Source organism: Pseudorca crassidens, chromosome 1 (genome assembly GCF_039906515.1).
Source record: "Pseudorca crassidens isolate mPseCra1 chromosome 1, mPseCra1.hap1, whole genome shotgun sequence".
Lineage (NCBI taxonomy): Eukaryota > Metazoa > Chordata > Mammalia > Artiodactyla > Delphinidae > Pseudorca > Pseudorca crassidens.
This window is the reverse complement of record NC_090296.1, coordinates 84,414,298-84,438,996: the sequence shown is the minus strand read 5'-3', so window position 1 is coordinate 84,438,996 and position 24,699 is coordinate 84,414,298. Positions and strand designations below refer to the sequence as shown.

Sequence of the window (24,699 nt, the reverse complement as noted above, 5' to 3'; positions counted from 1 at the left end):
GACACGACACACAGGAAATGGTCCTTTTCTAAATCAATACAATTTCTCAAATTTATTATTTTTTTTCTTAAAGAAGTACTTCTAATCTCTGTCAAAAGGGAGGTGAGGAAAGGTCCTCCCTCCCTTGTAAACACTGAAATACAGATCTGAGAAACCAGGGTCGACACACACAAAAAGTGCATTTTACAAAATATCAACTAAAATATATTTTACATGAATTATGCTTCCATTGAAATTCTACCAGCTGCATTTTCAGGTTCGAAAAAATATTTCCACATCTAAGAGATTTCAAAAGCATTTAAGTTGTGGGCAGTGGACCCTGCCTCCTGGGAGACGAGGGGCCTGATCTCCTGCTGGGTGAGGCTGGGCTCCTTGGCAGCAAGGGCCCAGCGCCCTGGGAAAGAGCAGGCTCCAAGGCTGGGTCTCCAGAGCCACCACGGCCCCACCCCACGGCCACTCTGCCAACCTCTCTTACTGCCCCGCCCTCCTGGACTGATGATGCCTTCCTCCAAACAGCTTATTCAATACAAGGGGACCCAAGTTCCTTCCCTTCAGGTTTGGGGTTGGGCTTCCCAAGTGTAAATTCACCTCTGAATGGTCCAGGCCTCACCCAAGCCCAATGACCAATCAGGAGCAGCCATCTGCTCAGGGACAGCACAGGGTTGGGGGATCGCTGGGAGTGCCCTCAGGATTCACTTCCACCTCCCGCCCAACTGTCCTCACCCAGTGCCGCCTCCTCAGCCTGCAGGGTCTGTCTGCCCCTCCCTAGGGGAGGGGGACCCAGTGCTGCCCTCCTTGACTCCTGTCCCCAGGGTTGTGGCCTGTGGAATCACTCACGAGCATGTGCCCAGCGCCGGGCCCAAGCCACACTCCCTCTCCCTACCAGGCTCCTCTTTGGTACAAATAGGAAAGAACCAGACTGCTCCAGCCGCCACACGGAGTGCCCCAGGGCCAGGGCCAGGGCCTAGTTCTGGCAAGGATAGCAGGGGGTTGAGTCTCCTAATCTACTCTGGGGAGCAGCATGAGGTGAGAACAGGGCCCCTGGCAACAGGAACAAACTGAAAATGCAGGTCCTTAGCTCCTAGAGTGAGAGGCTGCAGCTCAGCAGGTCTGTGGACTGATACAGTGTTGATTCTCCGTGGGATGTAAATTAGTGCAATCTACAAAAGACTAGGGTAAGAGGTGGCAGGGCAAGGGGAGCCACAGCACTCCTTTGGTTTGATTTCAGGTGGGTGTGGCTTGAAAAGTCATGTGTGAAGTTCTGCAAGAGGTTTCCTAAACCTCTAAGCGTAAGGCAAGAGGAAAAGTCTTCAATAAATCAGGTAGCAATTTTCCTTGCCCCCTGCCCCCACCCCCTCCCAGCTCCCTTCTGCTCTCCCAGACATGACAAACCCCATGTTGATCAGTTAATTTCTGGGAGGCCAGACCTGCTGGGTGGCCTTCACCAGGAGGTGGACAGGAAGCTGACTCCCACAAGGGGGCCACACCCATGACTGTGAGGGCTGGTAACTTGTCCCAGCACCAGGGGCTACTGCAGGGGCAAAGGAGGAATGCCAGAGAAAGGCCCCAAGTCCAGGAAGAGAAAGTCAATGCTCTGGGAGCCAGACTTTGGCTCCCTAGGCCTCAAAGGAATGAGCTCGGAGCTGTGCTAGAATCTGGAAGAGCCTGGTCCCAGGCTAATGGGGAAGCAGCGGGTCACAGTGGGTGAGGTAAAGCTGGCTCCCACTCCCCCCTGAAGGGCCCAGGGGAGGACAAAGAAGGGCCTGGTTCCTGAAGGACCTTCCCCCAATCCCCCCAGGGGCCATGCCCCTGAGGCTTCGCCCAGCCTCAGGGAAGACTGCTTCTTCAGGAGCCTCTGCCCAGGGGACCACAGAGAGGTGCCCTGGGCCAAGCTGAGGGCTCTGATGCTTTTCATATACCCTGGCCTCCCCTTCCCTCCCATGGGGCCCAAATCCATAGGGGCCCCTGCCCTCCCCCCACAAGAGAACCACAGGCCAGCCACCTCAGGCTCCTGTGGCCCCTTAACCAAGTGCTGTGCTTCAAGCAGTGCCCCCTGCCCTGAGCCCCACTTGCCCGTGGGCAGCCCCAGTGTGGGCGTGAGGGGGCTACTGTGGGTTCTTGAGGATGCGGCCATGGCGGAAGTCATAGACATGGCGGCAAAGAAACACCAGCTCAGGGTCCGTGTCCTCGGGCACTGTGCGGTGTGGCGGGGTGGAGTAGTCCGCAGAGGGGGGCACCAGTGCTGTCTTTCGGCTGGGGAGACCCTCGCCTCGACGCTTGGCCATGGCACAGAATCTGCAGTGACACACCATTCGCTGTCTTTACCACAGCTATCTTAGCAGGAAGACCAATTCCTTCCCTACCCTGCCCAGAGGGCTGGGACACCCCCTCCCACCTCCACAAGGGCAGGTGCTGCCTCCATCCCTGTCCTGGGCCTATGCCCTCTCTGCCAACCATCTTCTCTGTCACTGGGGAACCACACCTACCAGGGCCTCCCTCCCAATCACCTGTCAATTCTCCTTGACTTTTTCTGAGAGCAGTACTCTAACTATCCCCGACTCTGCAACTCTGCCCCAATCACTCTGCCTCAGAGGGGGAACAATTTTTCTTTTTTTTATTTTCCATAAAAATTACATGATGGAAGCAGACTGTGGGAAGAAAGTTCTAGGAGGTCAGGCCCAGTGAGTCAGATCCCCTTGGGGATCACAGGCAGCACCCAAATAGCCCTGGGAAGTCTGAGGGGAGAGGCTAGCCAGAGGTACAGGGCACCACCCACCTGCAGTACTCAGCAAAGGTCAGCACGTAGCACTTCTCTTCAATGCAGGCCACACTATTCTGGTCCTGATGTCTCGATGCAAAGACTTCATTCTGCAAAGGCTCAAGGGGAGGGAGGAGGAGGTTGGCTACCAGGGTGGGAAGCACCTAGCTCCAGGAGCAAGGCAGACATTAACCACTCTGCTGGGACTCCTGACCTGAGACAGACAACTCCAGCTAGTGCCCAGGAAGCTAGGGAGCTTCCCTGGAATTTCAGCCTAACTGCTCCTCATCAAGCAGCCCAAGGCATTCCTCCCAGGTCCTGTCCTACTCAGGAGCAGCCAAGTACCCGCTCCAGCCTCTGACTGACATCAGCCTCCCGACCCCCACCCCAGCCCAGGGGAGGAGAGGGGAATTGGTGTGCATTCTCCCATTTAGATGAAAAGTCCCAGAGAGGGGAAAAAAAGTAAAAGGGAGCCCAGACCGGGGGTGGAGCAACCCACACACGGCTTGGTAGATAGCAAGGGGTGTCAGTAGAGACTTTTCTCCCCTCCCTCTCCTGCTGCAGACAGTAAAGGTGTGCAGCTCCACCTCCCCTTTCCTGTCGCCAGGAAGACACAACTACTTGCTCCCATTCTGGCACCCTGCTCTTGGGGGCTCCCTTTCTGCCCCACCTTTCAAGACAAAGGTTACTATTCCCTTCAAAACATGAATTGGGGCAGTGTTGGGAAAAGAGGCTAAAACTCAGGCCTTTCCCCAGGTTCTCTGGTGTCCAAGGTAATGAGTCCAGGGACTTGAATGCCCAGGCTGCCCCACCCCCCCATACCACGTTCTCAGTGCCCCAGCCTCTCCCCCGCCAGGCAGCTCACCTCGTGCATGCTGGGACTGCGGCCTCCCTGTAAGTGCTCTGGTCTGTAATACCACAAGAGGCTCATCATCAGCTCTCCTAGGGGGGAAAGAGAAGCAATCAGGGCTTGAGCTGGCAGCTCCAGAGTTACTTAGATAGGCAGGCGGGCTGGCCACCTGCCCTGGAGGCTCATCCAACTTCAAAGCCTAGGCCAATTCTGCAGGCTCTGGCCACCCCTATCCCCTGCCTTGGGCCAAGTCTGGCAATTCAGTGGCCTAGAATGCTGTTAGGCATGGAGGAAGGAGGAGGAAAAGGCACTGACAGGTGAGGCAGGGTGACAGGCGCTCAGGCCCTGATGGCTGGAAAGGTTAATGAGCTGATCCAACCCAAGCACAAGGCCGTCTGCAGCCCTGAGCACCAGACAGACGCTGGCTTAGTGGAAGGCAGACTCTGCCAAGGACGCAGGACACTAGTGCCAGGTCCAATCAGGTACAAGGGGTACCTGATTCCGGGTTCTCCCAGAGGGCAGAGATCTTGGCCACATAAGGTGTGGACGTCTTTCGAGGGCCTGACTTGAGCAGGACAGTGTCCCGGACTCGGATCGTCTCTCCATGCCGCTCCACCGCCTGGTAGCTCTTTCGGATGGCTGGTTCCGGTTCATCCTGAGCAACAAACCAATGACACAAACAAGGCTTGTGGGGCCGCATTCAGCATGCGGAGGGAGTGACATCCTCTCTGTGCTCTCCTCAGGGCAGTCAAACCGCTGAGGATGGGAGACTGCCAAAGTGGTTTGCACTCTGGCCCCTCCTCCCTGAGCCTGGCTTTCAGGGGCAGGAAAGGGAATCCTCACCGTTGGAGAAAGGAAGAGAAATGGGAACAGGGGTAAGAAAGTGGCTCGAAACTTCTGGGCCTGCACTCCGACCACCACACCCACGACAGCCGGCTCTCGTGCTCCAAGCCCCCAGCACCGGGCAGGTCCTCAAGATTCCTAATGGGCAGTCTGGGCTTGACTCTTAAACCACCATGGTATAAGCAGCAAAGCCTTATCACAGGCAAATGACTTAATCTACTGCTAAGCCTGTTTCCTCGTCTGTGAAATGAGGGTAGTTCTAGGACCACGGGGTGTGTGCGTACCTCACGGGGCGGTGGTGATGATGAAAGCGGATAATGCATGTAAAGTGCTTAGTTCGGTTCTGGCACCTAAGACGTGCTAGATACATTTCAGTCTACATTCTTTTCATCATCCCAGATGTTCCTGTATCACCAATTTTCTCTGCCTATCCCAATTTCCCCTATACATACTTATCCAAAAAGCCTCCAGGGAAGTCCTCCACTTTATAATCCGGGATGAGATGTGAAGACACTTCAGGAGGCTTCCCTAAGAGTCGGTGACAGAGATGGCAGCCACCAGCTGTGACTGACTGTGCATTCCGTGACTCCCCAAGGCACAGGGCACAGGATCAGTACGGGTTGGGGGAGCAGGCCGGGCCAGTGTGATCAGTTCCTGGGGTACAACTGAGCTTGAACCCCTTGTCACTTCTCAGAGTGGCTAGAGCCAGGGGTTCCTGGGACCCAACTCACTGCAGGTCCTATGTCCCTAACCGCCACCCTCCCTTCTCCCCATCAGCTGAGAGCTGGCACTCACCAAGACATAGACGGCTTTCTCACAGGCAGCCCCAACGGGCACCCAGCCGTTAGTGCGGCGGCGGCGGCGGCGGCGTGGGCGTGGGCGCTGGACGCGAGGCTGCTTGGGGTGGCTGGGCCTGCGGGCAGCCTTGCTCCGCGCAGTGTGCCTACAGCTAGAGCCCGTGCGCAGACCTGACTTGGAGCCGCTAGGAGGCTTGGCGCTCTGAGGGCACGCGCGAGCTACCGTCTGGGGCTCCGAGGTGGGTGTCTGAAGATGGGGGACAGGCTCTGCTGCAGGTGGCACGCTGGGCACAGGGCATCCCAAGAGGGGGTGGGCAGGTGAGGCAGGGTGGCCGGCTTCTGGGAGAGGAAATTCCAGCTGGCCCAGGGACCTGCAGCCTTCTGGGAAAAGGAGAGAGGGAGGTCAGGGCAGGTAAGGATAAGCAGGGAACCCCCAGTCCCTCTGCTTTCAGGGCCTTCTTCTTTTAATTCTAAGCGTGAACCCAAAGGCCACTGAGGTGGCAGGTGGCGTCAGAGGCTGTTAAGGGAGATGATCAGTGACTGGCCAAGGGTTTTTCTTGACCTTGGAGACTGGCCCACAGACATCTCCATCTCCTCTTCTAGCCTGAAAGAAGGGGAAGTAATGGGAATGGCATCTCTAAGCTCTGACTTAATCTTCCTTCTCTAAGGTTTCCACCGTACTTAGGAGCAGGGGATCTGGAGTGAGACCAGGATATGAGTCCCAGATCTGCCACTTACCAGCTGTGTGACTTCAGGCAAGTCACTTTACCTTTCCGTGCCTTGCAACAGAAGTAGTAGTTGTGAGTATCATATAGTGTGTCCTAGGTGTTTTCCTATCAACATATTAATTCTTCACATCCTTACAACAACCCTATGAGGTAGGTACCATTTACCCCCATTTTACAATTAAGGAAACTGAGACACAGGGTGGTTACTGGTTTGTCCCACAGTCACGTGGCTGAAGAAGTGGGGAGAACATTTCAGTCTGGCTCCAGAGTCTGTGCTCAATTAACATGCCACATGGCCTCCCATATATAAAGCACTAAGAACAAGCGCCTGGCACATGGTGCTTACTGGTGTCCCAGGGCAAGGGGCTAGGGGTCTTGGGTCCCACAGTTTAAGTGACTAGACTTAGAGAGTGGTACGGAAGAAAAAGAAGAGCCTAGAAAGAAGCTTGTTCTCATTTCTTAGAGCTCCAACTCATGCGAGAACCTGAAACAACCAGTCTGGCCAGAGTCAACCAGTTTATAAAGTTGTTTTATGGACCCCTTCAAGAAGGGCTGTGCAGGGGAGGGGAGAGCCCTGAGAAGGCCTGGCCCCTCACTTCACCAGCAGCAGGGCAGACCTGCTGGCTAGCATGGCTCTGGTCACCTCACTTCCACCCAGGAGCCAGGAAGGGAGCCTGGAGAGGCATGTGAGGACACTCCTGCCAGTTTGGGGAAAGAGAGATCACTTAGGGATGTCTCAACAACTACAGCACGAGACTCTCAGGTGTCTGGATCTTGCCAAGAAGGTAGACACCAAAGCCCAGGCCCTGATGGCAGTCTGTCTGTTCTCAGAGTGTGCCCACCCGGTCTGTACCTAGCAAGGTGATTCTAAGTCTGAGCATTACTTCTCTTTCAAGGCCTGTATGGCCAGGACGAAGCTGTCCTATTGCAGCTGGTACCACCTACGGGGCCTGGTACCCACCACCCCTCCCGTGAATGCTGAACTCGGTTGGCATGCAGATGGTCTGGGTTCCCGGGAAGTAAGGAATTCTAGTTTTCCTCGAGGAAGGCAGAAGGACATGGGAAGAACTTGGCAAAAGTGCTAATTTCAGCATCTAACTTGCTACTCAGAGTCTAAGAATGGGCATCCTAGTGGAGAGGGAGGAGAGACACACCCTGCCCACTTCACCACCACAAAGCTACCTAACTGCCATGCCGAGAAACCTCCATAGACAGTGGGGACGGAGCAGGGCTGCTAAGAGCTAAACACGGGCCTCTTTCCTGGGAATCTCCTAGGCTGGGGGCACAAAACTAGAGGAATCCTCCCTTCTCAAAACCCCCGACTCTCCCACGCGGTAGACAGACGCCAGTGCGCCCCACCCTCCTGGGACACTGCTTCTCAGAGACTCCCTGGTGTACCCCACCTCCAGGAAGGCATACCTGCTGCAAAAGGCATTTTGTAGGGGCAGCCGCCACAGGTAGTGCCGATGTGGGTAAGAGACGGGGGCAACATTTCACAGATGCTGTAGCCATTCACTCCAGTATCCTCACTGGAGCAGTAGCGAGAACCCCATGGAGGGTGCTGGAAGTGGGTGCCCGTGGCGGGCACTGAGCTCGGGGCCAAGAGGAGCCCCGCGTTAGCTGCAGCCACTGGGGACAGCTTGTCCTCGGGGAGCACGGAGCAGGAGGGGTAGCCCCCACACCGCAGCCCGGCCTGGCTGCAGTACAGGTAGAAGCTGCCTAGCGCGGTGAGCTCAGGCCCACCACACAGGCCACTGTAGTCGGCGGGGTTGCCAGGCATCGGTAGCGGGGAGAGCTGGGGTGCGGGGAAAGAGGGCTGGTGCAGTTCCTGCTTGGGGGCAGGTGACTCCTCGCCTGGGCGCCCGGGCTCCGGCTTCAAGGCTGCTTGCCCACCCATCAGCAGGGGCAGGTGAGGGCGCAGCCCCAAGGGGCTCTCTAGAGCCTCGCTCAGGGGCTGGTAAGGTGGCTGGCTGGACGGCCCACGAGGGGTGGCAGATGGCCATGGCTCCTCGGGGTGTCCTTGCCAGCCGGGTGGGCCTGCAGCCTCCCCAGAGCCAGCCCCCTGCCGGGCCTTGGGATAGTTCTTGCCATTGACCTTGGCCCACTTTGGCCTCGGGGCCCTCAGTGCTGGTGGCTCAGTGGAGTGCCCATCTGCTTCTGGATGGGCACGAGGCGGCCGCAGGGGTAGCTCCCGCTCCTGGCTCAGCTTTAGGAAGGCAGCTGCATTCAGGCTGGCCAGTCTCTTGGGAGTTGGATCGCCATCTCGGCGGGCCCCTTCATCCGGTGCTGGCTCTGGGGACAGGTCCCGACTTCCTCCGAGGTCCCCCAGCCGGGGCCGCTTCTTGGAGGAGGCCCAGCCTCCAGTGGCCCGGTCACGGTCCCGGCTGCGGTGGGGGTCTCCCCCTCGGCTGCGGCGGGTGCCCATCAGGCTGCTGGTCTCTTCCCGCTCCAGCAGCAGGTTATTGAGGGCCTCAGCGTTGAGGGAGGCCAGGCGCCGCTTGCGGGGCTGGGGGAGGCCAGTGTCCTCACTGGATGGGGCCGGGCTAGGGGGCTTGGGCAGGTCGGGGGGCAGCTCATCAGCCTCATCTGCGCTCCGTGGACCAGCCACATTCTCCAGGCGGGTCAGCAGCACTTTGCAGGCCTTGGGCTTCTCGGGAATTAACGGGCGCTTCCGCAGTGGGTAGTTCTTGCGGCGCCCCATGAGGTGCCCTGGGCTCTCAGGAGGACCTGGCTCCACACCCTCTGCCCCCTGCTCCATACTGCTGCCTTCCATCTGCAGGGGCTCCTGGCGGCCCGTGGGGCCCGAACTCAGCATGGAAAGAGACTTCCTCCGAGTGTGTGTCATGGAGTACCTCCAAGCTGCAGGACATAAGGCAGGCAATGAGAGAAGCCTGCCCTGGCCTGCTTTCTCCCCCACTGCAGCCCATCCCGCATCCCCTGCAGTAACTCTGGCCTGCATCCCCTGCAGTAACTCTGGCCACTCACTCCATCTCCAGCTTGGATGTTCCCGGGACACCCCCGTCCAGAGTGCAAAGGTCTAGCGGGGTCAGGCTACCAGCAGCTGTGCAAGGACTGGCTGCCCCACTCTCCTCTGAACCAAGCCCCTGGGGACCCTATGGAGCAATGCAAACCCCAGAGCTGGAAGACAGAAGAAGCTGGGGGCAAAGCTCTCGGTTGTCTCCACCTGTTCTTCTCCCACTAGATACTCATCGTAGGACAGGAGGAGACTGTCCTGAGGACATGGATCCAGGATAGGGGCTTGGGTGGTGGGAGCCCACCAATTCCTTCAAAGACATTATCAGTCCCCTCCCCCTTCTCGAGGCTTCTGAGATTGGCCACAGGAGGATAAGGAGATGGACAGCGAGGAGCTGAGATGAGGAACCTGCCTGCTGGGCCGTGGAGGAGGCAAAGTCCACCTGTGAGGACACCTGCCTGGCACATACAGTAGGACAGCCATAACCTGGGTATTGCTGGAAAGCCCCCTCAAGAGTGAAGGCCTGGCTGTGAGGAGCCTGTGGGGGGAGGTCTCTGCCAGCCCGTGGAGCCAGCCCCACCTTAGTTCAGATTCCAAACGGCCCAGTGCCCGTGCCTGGGGGAGGGATGTCAGTAAGGCTGGGGCCAGCATTCCCAGGTAGGAAACCCAGGGACCACACTCTAGACCTGTGGTACAGCTTTAAAGGCCCACCAGCCACTAAGAGCTGGGAAAAGAAAGTACCAAATAGAAGAACTAACTCAGGCGACAAACCCAGGCAGCCCTGTTAGTCCTGCCTTATTCCTCAGGACTCCCTCCTTGTAGGCAAGATGCCAGGCAGGGGGCAGGATGGGGGTGAGTCACAGGAAACCCAGAGCTCCAGACAGAAAATGCCTGCGACCAGGCATCATCCCTTAACTTTGCTTAGCAGACACCCTCCCTACCTCCAACATACCTGGGCCCCCCGGGCACCCCCGTAAATGAAAAAGGCAGCAGGCTGTGTGCAGGAAGCTGGCACAGCCCAGGCAATGGAGAGCTGAGGGGCAGGGTCGGGGGGATGCACACTGCCGGCATCGGTGGTCAGAGACTACTATGCTGTTCACTCCCTACCTACACCCCAACAAAGCAAGATGCTGCTGAGTAAGGTGTCAGACGGAGCTCTGCCCTCCCCAGCACTCTGGGACCCCTCCTGCCCAGCAAGCTTTTCAGCTAGATTTCTCCGCTGCTATTGTTATTCACTCTCGCTCCACCAGAGGAGCTGGGAGCAGTCCCTGCAGGGCCAGGATTTAACCCTGAAAGTCCCAAGCCTGAGGACTCCCAGGGAATCCAGAGCCCTTCCAGTAGCTCCTGTGGCCTTGGGCCAGTGGCTGGGGTCACTGGGTACCCTCTACCCTCTCTCCAGAGACATGCCACTAGTTGAGAAAGAGTGCTCCAAAAACCAGGCTGAGGGCAGCAGGGGTGTCCCTCACCCCTGAGAAAGAACTTGGAAAACTGGAAAAGGGAGGCGGGGTGCCAGGCATTGCTCTGGCCACATGCGGGGACCTGCATACCCAGAGACTAGGCCCCAGGCAGGACAGAGAGTCACAGAGGCAAATCCATTCATTCCTGAAGCACAGACTGGAGTGCTCCTGAAAAACCTCAGGCATCTGCTAGGCTACCTAAGATGCTTTCTTTCTTCTAATCAGGGTGTCCACCCATCCCTGATTGCTCAGCACGCTTATTAGCCCTCAAAAGAATCCCAGTTGCTTATAACCCCAGGCCCTTCCCTCAAGGGCAGGGCACCCCTGTGCCAGAGGTGAAGGAGCAGGAACAAGGAGAAGCACATCTGTATTTCCTAGGGAAGCCTGCGCCCAGCCCTCCCCCACCCCCAAAGGGCCTGGAGAAGGAGGACAGTGAATAGACCACACAGTTGAGCAGGGGCCAAAGCCCCTCAACAGGCCCCAAGTTACCAGAGGAGTCGGGCCTGGGAATGGCCGGTGGCCAAGGCTGAGGTCACCTGGGCTTATGGCCTTTAAGGACATGGACACCAAGCAGAGTAAGGAGGAGTGGATGGGAAAGAGAAAGCGAACACAGGGAGGTGTTTCCAAGCCTGGCCAATGAAGAGCTCTTAGCAGACCATGGTCGTCCTTGGTCTGCCCTCGCTTTCCCCCACCCTCAATTTGCTGGTAGACTTGCTACATGGATGGATGGCCCAGGGATTCTGGGATACTTGGTCCCACTCAGTCTTTCCCTTGCAATATGAAAAAGATTCGGAGAAAAGCCTTCCACTTTCGGGAGTCTGTCCCCAGAACCTGGGAATTTGTTTCTGGCAGAGTATCTCACTCCTTCACCTCCCTCTTCGTCCCTCAGGGACACCCACTGTCCCTGAGGCTGATGATCCCAGGAAGCTTCTAAATCAAAGGGTGCAAGTCACATTTTCAAATCAAGCATATTGGGCCTCCTGCTAGCCTCCCTTGAATTTGCCAAATCCCATCACCCGCAGAACTCCTTGCTTTCACGTGGTGCCTAAGGCAGCAATGTCACTCACGCTCCTGAGGAGAGGCTGGGGACTCTGCTGCCTAGCGCACTGCACTCCAGGCTGAAGAGAGTCAGTGAGTCATGCTTTGAAGCCAGATGGACGTGTGAGAACTTCGGCAGCAGCTTTTCCCTGGGGTGGGGCTGGGTGGAGGGGCGCCCAGCCTGCCAGGGCCCCTCCAACCTGCAGGGGTGGCCCAGCTCAATGGGGGAAGAAGATCCCGGGAAAGCAGGAGGCTTGGTTCCCATTCCAGCTCTGCCAACCATCCTGCTGTCCTGTCCCTCCCACTTACACACCAGCTCAACCAGGAACTTTCTGCCACTACCAACAGACAAGAGTGCCCTGCTTCTCTCAGACTACCCTCCTCTTCTCTGGGAAGCCCTGTCCTCCCAGGGGCAGGTAGTTCAGGCACCCTCGGGAGAAGGTTCCTAGGAGGGACTCCCCAGGGCGTCTTAGAGCTCGCCTAGACCATGTCAAGCAAGCCCTCACTGAAGAAAACCAGTCTGAAGCACAGTGGCCGGCTGGTGGTCCTCCGAGCCAAAGACCCAATGAATCAAAAGTTGAATCCAAAATCACAAGCCTGACCAGGGCTGGGAGAAGTCATCTCCACAGAAATAGAAAAGGAGGGAGGCCTTGTCTTTTGCCCTCAAGCTGCAGCAGCACCTTATACGTAGCCCCCACGGCCCACCAGGGCAGGTGGAGGACACCCAAGGTACTGTGTGCCAGAGCAGGTCAAAGGCCTGGAGGAGATGGGCTGTGGGCACCAGAGGAGAAACGAGGGCAAGGGTGGGGGCCTGGATGAGCAGGTCGAAACCAGATCACTCCCCCAAGCAGAGGCTGCCCTGGGGCAGAAAGAGGCCCTCAGCCTTGGCCATGGCTCTCCCTAACTTACCCAGCTCTAGGCCACACCCACACCCCCATCATTAGGGGTTCAGGACCCAGGGCTCTGCCCCACTGCTCTTCCTGAAACCTCTCTTACCCACTGCACTTGAAATTATGCTTTTCAGGCTTTTTGGTTTATCTGTAATGGGAGGGAGTACTTGGGGTTGGGGGGGCGGTCTTAGGTAAGAGCAGACCAGGTGGTCCCCTGGGTGAGGGTCAGGAAGGGCCCTGACCCAAGCCACCTCCCTCCAATTACCCCTAAAGCCACACAGTAGGCACCGAGTTAAGTAAGCACTGCCCACTTCTGCAATCTCTCTTGGAATAAAATAACCCCCTCCGCCATCCCTCAACGGAATAATACTTTTTCACGAACACTGAGTTTCTTGACTCTGCTATCAGAGAAGAAAAGCAGGAAGAGCACAAAGGCAAGCTCCTGTTCTTTTAAATTTAGTTGATGTTACTTCATGGAAAAACAGAGAGGTGAAGCTCCTGAAATTCTTGTGATAAAGCCAGATAAAGATGCGGCTGGTATCTCTTGAACCCCCTAGAGCCGGTAAAATGGCAACAGCCAAAGCTTTAAGTCAGCCAGACCTGGATCCAGCTCTGGCCCTCATGAGCAACTTACCTAACTTTGCTGAACTTCAGATGCCTCATCTCAAAGAGACACATCAGAAAGAACTTTACTTAAGAGTGGTGGTGAGAATGACACTAGGGACCATGCAGGAGCCTAGCAGAGTAGGAACCGGGCAGGCCAACATCCTGGGGATCCCCCTCTTTCAGACCCACAGACAGTGGAGGGTGGCCTGCCCTCAGCCCTCGAATCCCCACATTAGGAGGAGTCCAGAGCCACCGGGAGTGGTGAGAAATCTGAAAACGCAGCCTGTACCTGACCCCTGCTCTGCTACCGTTCCATTGAAAACACCCGAGTGTCCACCCCGGGAAACGCAGCCGTGCCACCCTTATCCCACTCGGGACTCAGTCTGGGGTGAACTCTGGGGGGCTCGGTTTACAATGCAGCGAAGAGGGCAGGGGCAGAAACTGTATCCCACAGACCCTGAATAACAGCTCCACGCCTCCAAGAAACAAGAAAGGCGAGATCTTCAGATGCTAAAGGCCCAGGGGATGGGGTCAGAGGGCACTCGCTCTGCCTGCTGCTGCCATCTGACTGCAGCTTCAGTGCAGGCTCCCAGAGAGAGCAGAAGCCTTGGCTCCAGCAGCTCAGAGCTCAAGCCCCAGGGTACTGCCCCGAAGAGAGGGCCTCCCTGGTGCCCATTCAGCCTCACTTGCTGTGGGTACTCAATTTACTCTGCAGTCAGGCTGGGACCCTACAAACACCTGGGCAGGAAGCACGGCGCCTGACCAAAGGGAACTGGCCTGACCCGTCTGGATGCGGCTTGTTTTATAGACTGCCCTCGGGTCGTGGCCATCTGAGGAGCTGGGCCCGCCTGCCCCGGAGGCACCAAGCCTATCTCTGGCCTGTCGACCACCTGCTCCTCACACTTCACACTGGGGGCTCCCAGGAGCCCAGAGAGGCAGGAGCAGCAGTGCAGGGGAAGGCCCACCCCCACCCCACACAGGGTCCGGTGCAGCCACCGGCCCAGCCCCACAGCCAGGCCCCACCTTTGGCTACTCCTGTCCACGCTGAGCATCCCAGCGGGAGCGCCCAGACACACGCGCCCAGAGCTACACCTGAGCATCCAGAACCTCCACGTACTGCTGGCTCTGGACCCAAAGCCAGATATCACACCTCTTGTTAACATCTCTGTGGGGAGGGAGGGGACTCAGACTATGAAATGGACCTCTCCATTTTACATTAGAATTGCAATTAAGTACAGGAATATAGTAACAGTAGAGTTGGTGGAATCTCCTTCACCTTCTCACTGGAAACAGCCAGTCCCTAGTCTCAGGGCAAGGCCCTTCCTTGCAGGTAGGGGGGCTGAGAGTGAGGGAGACAAGACTTACCCCTGGGACCTGTAAGTCAATATATACACACAGACCCCTGAGTGAGGACAGTGGGCAGAGAACACTGTATTTTAGTCATACCACAGTGCTCTGCTCTAAGAAACTCAGCCCTGACAAATTAGAAGGTAATCACATGCAATACAAAACTAGTCTGTAGAGACTTCCTCTAAGGCACATGTCCCTACTGAAGGCAACCTACCTTCCCCCAGCTTCTTCCCAGTGCCCAGCTCCTGTGTGCACCAGGCAGACCTCTATGTGCAGGTGTCGGTCCAGCTAAGCCAGAGCACCCGTCGCTCACTCCCAGGCACACGGCACCTCCTGTGACCTTTGCTCATTCAGCCAACGTTTGCTGGCCCCTCGCCACAGCTCAGCAAGGCAAGACCCACACGGGGCTGGAAGCCACTTCGTGCCACTGCTAATCCGAAGTGGGTTTGGTCAATGGCTTGAACTGCTCTGAGCCTTGGTTTCCTTACCTACACAGCAGGGTTGTTACGAGGATCAAGTTAAATAGGAGTGTGTGTCAACTGCCTAGCAGAGTGCCTGGTATACAGCAGGCGCTCAACACAAGCTCATTCTTTCCCCATACATGTCAAGTATCACGCCAAGTGCTGAAGAAAAATGCAAAGCAGACTGAGGAACTGGAGCTTGGGCTGGTAGGAAGACAGAGGGCAAGACAGCGTGACAGGGCTGTGACTGAGGGCTCGGAGCTCGGTACAGAGAGCTTGGCTCCATGGCAGCTTCCCAGAGGGCACATTTGAGCCAGGACTTTCAGACTCTTACTGAGGGTCTACGATCTACTTCTTGCCAGGTGTACCAAGCCCAATGGGAAATGGGCAGCACTTTGAGAAATGTGCTTCCTAAACATTTGGAAAGGGCGGGAGACAAATGCAGCTTTCCCGACTCACCACCATTGGCTCCATACAGGATTACTCCAGGCTGGGGGACAGGGAGCGCCAGGCTAAGGCTCCCTCAGACCCTCCCACCCAGACTCCACAGTGCACAGACCAGGCCAGAAGCAAATCTCCTCCTGGAGCAGGACCCATTTGCTCCCGGCAGTTAAAGTGTGGAAAAAATAAAGCAGGAACAGGGACAGGGAACCTCAAGGCTCAGCAACAGGTCAACCAGGAGGAAACCTCGTGTACTGATGCACCGTTCTTCAAAAAACGCAACAGCTCACCAGCCTGCTCCGGGCACCTGCCCAGGAGTGGCAAAGGATATGTGCTGGTTCAACCACCAGGACACTCCAGGAACCAGTAACTTGGATTTCTAAGATGGCGTGCCAAGACTGGAGGTGCAATCTCTTGTCCTGAACACAAGAAACTGGCCAGCCAGGCCAACATGGGAGCTCTGCCCTTAGCCTCCCCAGCAAAGTGCTGATGTCCTGAATGAAACAGCCATGAGGAACAAGACCCAAGACCAGGGCTTCCCAATACTCCCACAGCACGAACAGAAACACAGGCAGCCAACCTGAATATCTCACGCCTAACCAATTAACTGTTTAGTAACACCCTCATTATGCAAGCTCTGCAGGGACAGGCAGGCTCTGCCTTCCTTACCAATAAATCTTATCCACAGGGCTTAGTAAGAGCTTACTGAACAAATGAAGATCTGGGTGCCCACCTGCTCCATCCCATATAACATTTCCACCCTAGACTGATGGCCCAACTTACAGCCCAGAGAAACTCTGACCTCCAAACTATCCCTCATCCCCAGGAGTCCACCTTGCCTCTTCAATATAATCTACAGTTCCACAGGCTACTTTAGGAATTCTCATATTACACAGCACAACCTTCTTCCACGACTGTCCTCTTTCTTCTCTCTCCCAACCTGCCTAGCTATCTCAGGAGACTATTCCTCTCGTTCCACTTACTTCTTACAGTCACCGTCACTCTCATTCATCCTTGCCACCCCCCACTCCCGGTGGCTGATACCATCTCACTCTAACGTGGAGAAAACAGAGAGGCAGAAGAACTTGCCCACACTCCCACACCATCGAGGGCAGAGGCGGGGTGGCTGGTGTCAGTCCCCAAGCCCACGCCCCAAACCGCAACACAGGACGGCTGCTGAGTCACAGACCAACATTCGAGATCAACTTGCATGTGCAATTCTGCTTCTCTGTGCTGTTTTAATTATTGGCATTAACACATTATTAGTTTTTCCTGATTTTTCACGACAAAAGAATTGAAAATGTACTACGATTAAGAGCCATCTATATACTGGCCAGGGAACATAAACATAATTTTACAAACTGTTTCTACAGAAAAGTCTCTCAAAGTTCCCAATATGCTCTTAGATGCACTTCTGAAACAAACCCATTTTATATCCTCGAAAGGGGTAAGGGCTGCAAAGACATGTTTTCTTGATTTTAACAGTCAATCCAGGAAAGGAGTCTACAGACTGCCCCCCCACCCCATGCATCTAACCACGTCTCGAATCAGATGAAATCTCCATCACGGACTGCAATGAAGACAGAAATTTGGTCATCACACTCCAAACAGCCATCTTAATATTTGAAGATGTATTACCTGACCTCTACGGCTACCTCTTTGGGCCAAATAAGTCCAAGTCCTTCCAATTTTCTCTGACGATTATCTCTTACAGTCATTTCATCTGTTTTACAATTCTTTTCTACACTTTGTCCCAACTGTGTGAACGCCTCCAGGGACACCCCTCACTACTGAGGAGGGCCTGCTGACCCTGACTATAGTGGAATCGTGACTCCATCTTCCATTCTGGCATACACATCAGGATATCCTGGCATCAAGCAACACCCTAATACCTTTGCTGTGGTATCTGCAAAGATGCTCTAAAAACTAATAATTCACCTCTAGGGAATTCCCTGGCAGTCCAGTGGTTAGGACTTGGCGCTTTCACTGCTGAGGCCCGGGTTCAATCCCTGGTAGGGCAACTAAGATCCCACAAGCTACAAGACACAGCCAAAAAAACAGTAATAATAATAATTCACCTCTAAACCACCTGGCCGGATGAGAATGTGATTAACAAACTGAATTTTCCCCAAACATTTAGACAGGCAGCTGCCGTTGAAGAAGGGCTACCCCTCTCCTCTGCAGGTAGGAAACTGAAAGAGCTGCATGTAAGGAGGGCTGGGGCCCAAACAGGCACTGAAGATGGAAGGGAAGTATGGGGTGGTAAGTACCACTCCAGGTGAGACCCTGGGGTCACAAGAGGCAGAGACACACCAGGTGTCTTAACACACCAGGTGTGTTAAAGCCCCCACCCCCATCCCGCAAACCTATTGGAACAGAAACATAAGAAAAAAGATGCAGACCTCAAGTTTCTGCCTGGCATTGATCCTGTTAACTAAGACCAGTCACTTGTCATTTTTTCATTCAGGTAACTTGGTTATGGTGCCTCAGAAATAAGCTCCTATTTCAAACCTCAGAGAGGCTGAGAGACAAACCCATTCTCTTATTCGTGGTGCCTGCAGAAGATCTCAAGGGCAATGTTATTATTATTGTTATTATTACTGGTGGGATGCTGAGACAGGTTAATAACAAACCATCTTTGCAGGTGTTTCCCACTGGGAAAAATGGAATCTGGATGAAAATGCTTCCCGGGACATCACACAAAGTCCTGGATGTGACTTTGCCCTGAGGCCTGCTCACCAAACCCACCACAGTTAGATCCCCAGCCGCTAGACCAAGTCACCTAGGGCAGGACACCAATACCTCCACTGCACCCCAGGGCCAGGCTAGTACTCAGCCACTCTGCAAAGCCAGCTCATTGGAGCCAAGGGCACTTGTCTGGCCCTGAGCAGAGCGCCTGCAGCCTCAGCCTCACGGCCACTGCTGCTGTTACTTCTCCCTATTAGCCGGTTTACTGCTCATTAGTGGCAGTACCAGGAGGTGAGCAGGGGAAACATAAAGGAGCTGAAATTCAAACCAGTCTATTTTACTACAGTTAGGTGTCTCCCCTAAAAACAGGCAGGATTTCATCATCCAGGACCTCCCTGTCCCCTTCTCCGGGGAGGTAGAAGCAGCCTGAAGGGTGAGGCGCTGCAGAATCTCAGAACCCAGGTGCCAGGAGCCTATGCTTCTAATCATCACAGGCTCTTGACTAAATGCTGTATTGTCCACCTTTTCAGGGTTAGCAGGCACTTCCAGCCATGAGGTGGCCCATCACGTCAAGGCCGGGGACCTGCAGAGCAGGAGCACTGGGGCTGCCCTCCGTGTCAAAGCACACTCTTCTTGTCCCTCCAAAGTCCCCAACACAATGGCAAGTTCACAAAGGAAGTGAGTTCTGCCAGACTATGCTAGCAAATTCCCATAAATACTGGGGCTGGGGTAGTATTGCTTATGTAAAATGCTTCCCCATTGAAAGATGCTGCTTTATTTACATTCTTCACAACCCATTCATAAAAAGGAGGCCCTTTAATGTTGGGGCTGTTCGTATAATGCTCCATAAACCCGGCAGCTTCAACTGGCGGCCTTAGTTCAACACAGGCAACTTCTCAACTCCAGAGACATTTTCCCCTTAAGCTTTTTTTTTTCTCTTTAATGACACCTTGCGACAGGGCGCTGAGGCCAGATGTTGCCGGAGCAAGGCCAAGAGGAGTAAGAACAGATAAAATGAAAACACACAAGTCCTCCTGAATGCTGGGACAGAGGTGGGGAGGAATGAAAATAAAGAAATCGAAAATCTCCACAGAACTCCAATGTGAACTCTGTATGCTGCGAGGCTTAATTCCTTCCAGGTTTACTGAAACTTCCTTTATGGATGTCAAAACGCTCCCCAACTTACACCTCTATGTACCAGAGACAGTGTGGAGGGGATTTTTTTTTTTTAACCCCAAAGGAAAAGATAGAAAAAGGCTCTTTTTGGTTTTTAATCTGCATTGTGGGTGAATTAAAAAAGCAGAAATTTTCTCTGCTTCTTTGTAAAAGTGTTCCAGGAGCTGCTAGATCCAAGAGGGGCACAATTTGCTTAGAGTGGAGCAACTCAGACCATCCTCAGAACGAGAGGAAGGGCCGTGTTCTAGGACACACAGCACAAACAGCCCAAGCAGCTGAGAAGAGAGGCCAGGAGATGCATTATGAGGTAACCTGTCTCCTACTACTGTAGAAGCAAGGAGGAGAGAAGTAGTGCGGATTTTTTTTTTTTAATTGACGGGGGAGCGGTCTGCATTGCCATGGCAACTGTGAGGGGTGGCATTCCTGCTTGGAAGGGAAATGCTGGTCCATTAATCATCAAACTGGGGCACAAAAGGGAGGTTTGGGGGAAAGGGGATGGATGCGGAATTTATTTTTTCAATGTCTAGACTCAAACCAGTCACCAGTCCTCTCTCCCATTTCTCCCATGGCCCAGGGTTGGTGGTAAACAAAAACGGAAGTTCCAAGAGAGCTGGGATCATAAGCTCTCCTTTCTGATGGGTCCAGTGTGGGACTGATGGTGCCTCCCATATCAGCGATGCCTCTATAAACAACTCCTCCAACATCAGTCCCCAAAGCCCTGTCCACACGCCAGACCCAGGAATCTTCCTTTTCTGTTCTCAGAACCGTGTTTTCTCCCCCATTTACACCCAGGATTGAGAAGGGATAAAACATATGGATTCATTTAGCACGGACAACAAGGAAAATTGCATAAGAGCAGCAAAGCCGGGTAGCGAGAATGGCCTGGTAAGGTAGGAGGAAAACAGGATTACAGTCCTTTTCCAATTCATGTCTATATGGTATCATGTGAGCAATCCACAGGACAGACACTTCACCAGCTGGAATATCAGAAGCAATCATTTGCTCCCCACGCTAAAGCACCCCAAATACACCCTATGTATATGCCTTAAAAAGGTCAGAAACCACTAAGAACTCCTATACTAGCATTTCTAGGGAAACAGAAGGGAACGTTTCCCTTCCGCTCCCACTCAACTAAGCAGCCAACTGCATTTATTCATTCAATAAAAACGATGTGCACAGCACTATACCAGAAATCCTAGAATACTCACACACACACAAAGGTTTAATACTCACACTGTCCTTGTCCTTAAGAAACTTCCAACTGACAAAAACACTCAAGAAGACACCATGTTATAAAATCCAGGGTCACAATCTCAGAGGCAAGCAACGCTGGCCTGGAGTGGTCTGAGATGAAGGATGAGAGTAGGGTTCAGGCAGGAGAAGAAGAAGGCAAGGGGCTCCTAACTGGGGACAACTGGCGAAATCAGCAGGAGCAAAGATGCAGGGAGATAAACATGCACAGCGCAGCATGGCTAGGGGAGAGCCTTAAGGGAGACTGTCTAGGATGAGACTGCAGGAAGAGGGGAGTCACTGCAAGTTTGTGGGTAGGGGAGTGACATGGGGAAAGGAGTGCTTTACAAAGAATGATCTACCAGCTGTGTACAGACTGGATCAGAAGGGCCAGAGGAAGCAGGAGGGACAGGGAGGTCATGATAACAACATAGGCCTGACATGGGAACAGCAGGGCAACAGAAAGGAAGAAAGGGAGGGAGATATAAAAAAGAGAGAAACTCTTCATTGGCTAAACTCTCCAGAGCAAACCCTCTTAAACACTTGATCTGACTGACATGAGTCTCCTGCCAGGTAAGAGCCTGTCAAAGAGGGAATTATTGTTTTGGCCATTCTCCTTTAGGTTCTGGTGGCCAGACAGGTCACCCCCTTCTGACTGCCACCAAAAGAAATCACATACATACTGGAGAGCCCCTCAGGAGACATAAAGACCTTGAGATGCTGCATCATCCTCTGGATCTTAGACATACAATTAAATTCTCTCAGAAAAACTTTAGTCTCCTGCATGAGGTAATACCTCCCTTTCCCACAAGCCTCAACTCCACCCAGGCTGGGGTCTAGACCCTCTTGGGGAGGGGGATGGAGGGTGGCTATGAATTAACTCCATGCTCAGACTAAGCAAGGGTGACAGGCGGTTTTCCCAAGGAGGGATTACAGTCAACCACAGCTGGGAGCAGCTCATAACCAAAACCTTCCTGGGGTGGGACCCAGATTTTATCAAATATATACATTCTAAACACCCTAAGTCTCCCTGTTTTTATGGTCCCAACTCTTCCATTAAGTATGGGATCACAGGAGAGGGCACAGGAGCTCTGAGTGGGTTTTTACATATGCAAAAACAGCATCCAGCTTAGAGCTGGTAACTGGTGGGGTCAGAAGCACTCATGGCTTAAGCCACTGGTTCCCAAATGTCCTCTACTTGGCCAAGGACAGTGGTGTTCCTCCAGGACATGTGGTCTCTCTGGGGTCCTTTTCTCCTTTTTGCAGAAGGCATGGGGGTGGAAAAGGTGGGAGGAAAGTCTCTCAGGTGATAGAAAGGAAACCTTTTTTATTTAATAATTAAATTCCTGCCTGGGTTTATAAACTCAGCTTCTTATTTCTCTATGTGAGTACCTTCTTTCACTAGTGCTGAAGGCAGTTGTCCATGGATTGCTGGAGCACTTCTGGGAGGTATTTCCTAGTCCCCAGTCCAACTGGTCTTCTGCCCTCTTAAGACTAATGACAATGGGCGACTGGGAGATGTCCCAGGTGGGATTAACCCTCTGCCTGTGGACAGAGTCTTCTTGCTGAAACCCCTCAGTCCTGGCAGGCTCTAGAGCTGCTCACCGGACTCTCTCCTGGTGAGTCCAGCAACCCGGTCGCCACCGGCCAGGCCCACCATGTGCACACCCCCACCTCTGTCCCTCTGCCCCACTGGGTCGACCCCACTCTTCCCAGAACAGCGAGGTGATCCGAGGCTGGAGCCGTGAGCCAGTGCCGCAGCTCCTCCCGGCGGTCGTCCCGGCCCCCGCAATCCCCAGGGCAGAGTCCGGCCCGGTCGCCCTCCCCTTGGGGTGGGTGGCTCGGACCCGCTCCCCTCCCCGACGCCACCACCTGCGCCCGCTCCGGCGCCGCCTTTGTCCGGCGCTTCGCCGCCAAGCGGGCCCCTCGGGCCCGACCTGACCCGGCCCCCGGCCCTGGAGGAGAGGCGGCGAGGCAGGCAGGGCCAGGCCCGGCCGCGAGCACTGGGTCCCGCTGTCACTTAGAGGCGGTCTGACAACTTCGATCCCCCGCCCCACCTCGGACTCGGCCGCTGCTCCGCACGGTCCCCGCCGGGCCTCCCGCGGCCCACACTCGCTTCTCGAACCGGTTCCCTTCCCTCTTCGGCGCCTCCCTTCCTTCCAGTCCGATCGGGTCTGGTCTACACTACCCCCCGCCCCGGTGTGGCCCCCATCCCCTGCCCCCCATCCAGCAATAACCGGTCAGCTCCCTGCGCGGGAGGGCGCCCCCCACCCTGTGCTGGCGATCCCGCGGCGCCGCCCCCAGCCGCGGCCCCTTGCCTCGGGGACCTCGATGGGGGGAGGGGGCACGGGGGGGCGGGGGCCTCGCCGCCCGCGCACTCGGAGGCGAGCCGGCTCTGCCTCGGCGGAGAAACGACCGGCGTCCTCCCGCCCTCCGCCGCCCGGGACGCCCGCGCCGCCGCCGCCCGGCCAAGCTGCCACACTGCGGCCCCCACCCACCCCGCCCCCGGCCTGCGAAGCGGGCGGCCCCCAGGGGCTGTCACCTCGAGGCGCTCCGCACTCCCCGATGGCGGGACCGTGGCGCCGGACCCGGGGGAGAGAGGCGGCACGAGCGAGCGGGCGGCCGCACCTGCTTCGCGTCGTCCGTCCGTTCGTCCGTCCCTTCCCGGGCTGGCGGGGGCGGCGGCGCGGCGCGCTCGGTGGGGCGCGCTGACGGGCGACCGGTCCTCTCCCCTTCACTCGTCTGCCTCCCTCGCTCGCTCCCTCCCGCTCGCTCGCCCCTTCCCCCATCCTCGACCGCGGCCCCTAGCTCACCGGGACGGCGGCGCGGACGGCGCGGCTCTGGGCTCCCGCAGGCCCCGGCCGGGCTGGAATCCGGCGGCTGGAACCCCCCGGGGGCGCTCAATTCCCGGGCTCCACGCTGCTGCGTCAGCGCCTCCTCCTGGGGGCCGGGGCCGGGCGGGCGGAGCGGGGGCCGCGGCCGGGCGGGGCCGTCGGGGGGGCGGGCGCGCCTGGCCGGGGCGGGCGGACGGCGGGGGCCGGACGGGCGGGGCAGGCAGCCGGACGGGCGGGCGGCGGGGGCCGGGCTCCGGGATCCGCTACGCCGCTCGCGGTTCCCCCACAAACTCCCCGAGAGCGGAGCCTCCGCCGCCCTCCTTCCTGCTTCCTCGTCCCCAGCCAATCAGCAGCGCGCCCCTCGGCCAGCTCCGCCAATCAGCCGCCCCGCCCTGCGCTGGCCCCGCCAGCCAATCCGGCCCTCGGCTCCCCCTCCCGGTCTCCAACCAATCAGAACCGTGGGTCGGTCGTCCCAACGCAGGGGGCAGCACGAGGCGGCCGCGGGAGGCGGTGCGGGGAGTGGTGGGGCCTGGGGGGAGGGGTACGATGCCAAGGGTGGTGGAGGGGGCGGTTTTCTTTGCCGGCTTCTTGGATTTTCTCCTCGTCTCCAGAACATGAGCCCGTATCCCATGGTGACCCGACCCTGGAGCCCCAATCCCCTAGCTGCTACCCGCGCCCCCCCCGAGAAATCTAATCTCACCCCCGCCCTGGCCGTCACCTCTCTACATCCCTCGTCCCCCTTCTCTCCAGCACCCAGTGCAGAGAACTGCGAGCCAAGGAACACCCCCACGCTCGCCAGCGGCTGCTGCCCCCAGGGCAAGGCTTCGGGAAGACCAGCCGAAAATCAAGCGAGGACAACCCCCCTTTCCTGCAGAAAGGGCCCCAGACTCCAACGAAAGGGCCCCGACTGCTGAGAAGCCCCTCCCGCCCTTGCCTCATCTTTCCGACTTCCCTGCCTGCCACGTCTCCTTTCCTTTCAAGCAAGGTCGGTCCTGGCTTGGTAACCCCTCACCCGCATCTCTTTTTCCTCTTTCTCCCCTTCACCTACCGCCCCCCACTCCAGCTCCTAATTCACCCTTCTCAGAAGCAGAGTGTGGAACCCTCATCCATTTCCAGCCGACAGCAGAGCCTGGTCTGTGAGTCCTTGACACCCACACACCCTCTTCCACCACCGCGGGGACCATCAGAGCTCTCCGGGGGAGGGAGGAGGGGGTGGGCAGCCTGACAGCCCAGGCTGGACTCCCTCTCTCGCGTCCCCAAGCCAGGATGGGACCAAGTGTGGACACTTACCTGGCTTCCCCCTAGTCACCGAATGCTGTGGCTCCGTCTCACACCCACAGACGTGCCTTTCCAAGCCCGAGCACGCTCGCGGGGTCAGCGGGGTGGGTGGGCACAGCAGGCTGAGGTCACCCGGAGGTGTGGGAGGTCCCTGTGAGGTGCGGGAAGGGGCTGCGTCTTCGGCACCTTGTATCGCCAGAGCCGGCAAAGGGCTTCACTTCAACATGCACTGGATGCGCACATAGTAGGTTCTTGAGAAATGCTGAGTCCAGCCTAGAACAAAGCCTCATTCCCAATTCA

The 24,699-nt window shown here is 56.1% G+C and overlaps 1 protein-coding gene across 8 annotated transcripts; it reads right to left on the bottom strand.

The window, feature by feature from the left end:
- Positions 1-21: 21 nt before the first annotated feature.
- BAHD1 (bromo adjacent homology domain containing 1) lies at positions 22-24,699 on the bottom strand. 8 transcript variants are annotated; one of them, XM_067743177.1, is made up of 7 exons: positions 24,412-24,699; positions 7,396-8,835; positions 5,247-5,629; positions 4,104-4,263; positions 3,624-3,700; positions 2,777-2,877; positions 22-2,295 (listed from the first exon to the last, which is right to left on the bottom strand). In XM_067743177.1, the coding sequence occupies exons 2-7, from the start codon at positions 8,819-8,821 to the stop codon at positions 2,106-2,108; spliced, it is 2,337 nt and encodes a 778-aa protein (XP_067599278.1). In that variant the 5' UTR covers positions 8,822-8,835; positions 24,412-24,699; the 3' UTR covers positions 22-2,105. The 8 variants fall into 8 exon arrangements, with proteins under 8 accessions (XP_067599278.1, XP_067599268.1, XP_067599292.1 ...); XM_067743167.1 differs by lacking the exon at positions 24,412-24,699 and adding an exon at positions 24,197-24,304; XM_067743191.1 differs by lacking the exon at positions 24,412-24,699 and adding an exon at positions 23,101-23,435.